A 3691-nucleotide genomic window follows, 5' to 3' on the forward strand; every position below is an offset into this window, starting at 1 on the left:
TATATGTTTTTTTATATTTCCTCAGAACATTGATTTTACCTCATTTTTTATCTTTTCCTTCTCCAAAATATTGAACAGTTTTTTAAATTCCCATTTCACTTTTTTCCATATATCATTGATTAGTGGGAAAATCCTACAGCACTAGAGTGCTGTATTAATTTGTAGTGAAAACTAAACTGGATTGTATCATGATTGCCTCAATTTTGCTGAATTTTGACCCTCAAATATCTCCTTCTTTTGTAATACTGTTATTAAAGTACTAAGAATTCAAATACACACTTCTCTGATTTCATAGATGAAAATCACATGATTTAAAGTTGTTTGTATTGTGAATTTGATTAATATTTAGATATCTGACTTCTCTAACAATAATAATGTTATAATTTTTTTCATTAAGTCCTCCTTCTGTAATATCTCTCAGTGTTTCCTACTTCTCAATGAAAATTTACAAATTATCTTTCCAAGTACGGGAAAAGAAAACAACTCTGAAATATCTCTTCCTTAATTCTTACCACATTGATCAGAGAACATATAAAAACCTCCTTCATTTATTGAACATGTTTTTATTGAATATCTTTTATTTTAGATATTTTAGAAAGTAAGCTTCAGGGATATAAAGATAATAAAGACAAAACTTCAGTCCCCAATGAATTTACCTAACATTCCTGGCTTCTGTCTCTCTTGCACAAATAAGTTGCTGAAAATGCTTCTATAATTTTCTTGCTTTAAAAGGCTGTAGAAATAAAAACTGCTTTATACTCCATTTGTATTTTAGATTTGTATTTTGTGTCTAGTTTGTTTTTAACTTGAATGTCAATCAATTTTCCCATCTTTGATTATAAAATTTTAGTAAGGAGTACATAAGCCTATGAATTAGTCTTAATATAATTCTGAGGATAAACAATGCCAATAAGGGTTTTTTTATGATAATGGTGTTAGTAATATAAATTGTGCCTCACATTAATAATGAAAATGTCGTGGCTCATTTCTGTATACTTTCTAGCATCCTCCCTAAACCAGTTACAGTAGATAATATTGTTTACATAAGACATATCAGCCAGTTTAAATTTTTACCATCTGTATTTTGCTGTCATTGAAAAATCAAATTTAATGAATAAATAATGGTGAACTCCTGTTATGAACCAAGCACCAAACTAGATACATTCACATCTATTGACATTTTTAGCCCTCACAAGGACAATGAGAAGTAGGCATCATTCTGTGCATGTTACAGTTGAGGAAATTAGTTTCAGTTAATTAAATGACTTGTCTAGATTCACTTGGCTTGTAATTCAAAGAAATTTAGTTGCACCCTCACTATTAGACAATTGCTTTTTTATGTTTATTTATTTTTGAAAGAAACAGTATGGGCAGGGGAAGGGCAGAGAGAGAGGGAGACAGAATCCAAAGCAGACTCCAGGCTCTGAACTGTCAGCACAGATCCTGACACAGGGCTTGAACTCAAGGACAATAAGATCATAACCTGAGCCTCAAGAACCTTGAGATCATGGTCTGAGCTGAAGTTGGATGCTTAACTGACTGAGCCACCCAGGAGCCCCTAGGCGATTGCTTTCTTAATTGCACTACGAGGTGGTAGGTAGTGGTGTGGTAATGTGATGAAACCAACTGATATATCCCATTAATGTGTTGTTATACAGTCGTATAAATCAGATTTACTTTACTTCATCTAACTGATAACCATATAAATATTTTCTGAGAGTGAGAACCACATATATATTCCTTATCCAGTTCAGACATCTGGCTAGAATGTGAAAATTGAGAAGAAAATCAAAAACAAGGTGAAGAAAGTGGTGAGAGTTTGGAAAGGGTAGTTTGTACCAATGTGTGGCAGCAAACTAAATGGAAAGAATGAATGGAATAAGGTTTGATCAGATGAATGGATAGAATAGAAGAACACAGTTGACAGAAAAACAGAAAATGGATGCTTCAGGGAAGAAAAAGGAAGCAGAAGTCAGAACAATTCACCATGAAAGGAGTTTTTCTGAGTTTAATTATAGTGCCCTATCTAGTATTATAGTTTAATGGAAGAAAACCAAACAACTAGGCTACCTACTCTTAATTCCTTAGTGAAAAAGTATTTTAATTTCAGGTTTTTTGCTCTCAAAAACTCACTTTAACTGCTTATGTCTCCTACTTTTTCCAAATAAGTCCACTCCTGTCCCACAGTTTCTGCATGGCTGACTTGACCTCTTTGTTCCGAAGTGTATAGATGAGGGGATTCATCATGGGGGTAATAACATTGTAGAGTACAGACACCATCTTGTCCACAGAAAAAGTGGAGAAGGGACGAGCATAGATGAAAATACAGGGTCCAAAGAAGAGTGTTACCACCATGAGGTGGGAGCCACAGGTGGAGAGTGCCTTTCGCCTTCCCTCCTTGGAGCGAATCTTGACCAGGATAGTGGAGTAGGAAGAAACCAGTACCACAAAGGAGCTGGTAGAGATCAACCCACTGTTAGATACCATTAGCAATTCAATGACAAAGGTGTCTGTACAGGCAAGTTTAATGACAGGGGGAACATCACAAAAGAAGTTGTCCACATGGTTTGGTCCACAAAAGGGCAGACGGATAGTGAGAATCGTCTGGACAGTAGAGTGCACAAATCCTCCCATCCAGGAGGCAGCTACCAACACACAGCATAATCCTCGACTCATGATAGTGGTATAATGCAGGGGGCGACAAATTGCAACATAGCGATCATAGGCCATCACTGTGAGCAGGAACATCTCAGCTGCCCCTACAAAATGCAGAAAGAAGAGCTGCGCAATGCATTGGTCATAGTGAATGAGCTTGTCATTATCAAGAAAGTCAGCCAGAAGCTTTGGAGTAGTTACTGTTGAATAACATAAGTCCAGGAAAGAGAGGTTGCCAAGAAGGAAATACATAGGTGATGAATTCAAATAGTTATCAGAGGCCACTGTGACCATGATGAGGACATTGCCTACCCAAGTGGACACATAGAAGAAAAGGAATAGTACAAATAGTCCTGCCTCAGTAGATGGTGTCTGCGAGAAGCCTGCCAGGACAAAGTCTGTCACCACCTCTGTTTGATTTTCATCCATTTGACCTGGCTCCCTGATCAAATAAATTAAACAAGAGGCATTAGTAACATTGAAAGTGGGTGAGATATTTCACACAAAATACAAGAATCTTCTCATTTCAAAGGAGATATTTTTCTCTAGGATACATCCTGGTTGATTAGAAGAAAGTTGTTTCTCCTGAGCTGATATTGAATATATATTCTCAAATAGTTCCAACTTTAAGACAATGATGTAGTGTCCAAGATATCTTGGAACATGAAGGTCTACAGCCTTTAACTTTAACTTGATGCATCTCTGTCTCCCATTAATCAGTATTTTCCTTCTCTTTTCATTTTTACATTCAGTCCCAAGGTGTAAGTTAACATTTCCCTGAAATATTAATTTTTAATAAAAATCTTCAGGAAAAAACCTTGAAGGTAGAATTTAAGATTCTGGTGACCAGGCATTAGGATTTGTAGAGGTTTTAATTTAGGATGGGAAGTTGACTATGTAGATGGTTAGGCTACTATAATAACCCTGTACCCTTTTCTGTCAGCATAACTCTTATGGGGCTCTACCCTGTGCAAACGAGTGTAGGAAGGATCAGGTTCCAATTTGGGCTTATTGCTAGTTCATTGACCGTTGCCTA

General features: G+C 36.3%; 1 protein-coding gene across 1 annotated transcript; it reads right to left on the reverse strand.

The window, feature by feature from the left end:
* Positions 1–2151: 2151 nt before the first annotated feature.
* On the reverse strand, positions 2152–3084 carry LOC122467888 (olfactory receptor 4Q2). Its single transcript, XM_043554464.1, has one exon. It carries the CDS (start codon positions 3082–3084, stop codon positions 2152–2154), a length of 933 nt encoding a protein of 310 aa, XP_043410399.1.
* Positions 3085–3691: the final 607 nt, after the last annotated feature.

The sequence above is a fragment of the Prionailurus bengalensis genome, chromosome B3, assembly GCF_016509475.1.
Source record: "Prionailurus bengalensis isolate Pbe53 chromosome B3, Fcat_Pben_1.1_paternal_pri, whole genome shotgun sequence".
Lineage (NCBI taxonomy): Eukaryota > Metazoa > Chordata > Mammalia > Carnivora > Felidae > Prionailurus > Prionailurus bengalensis.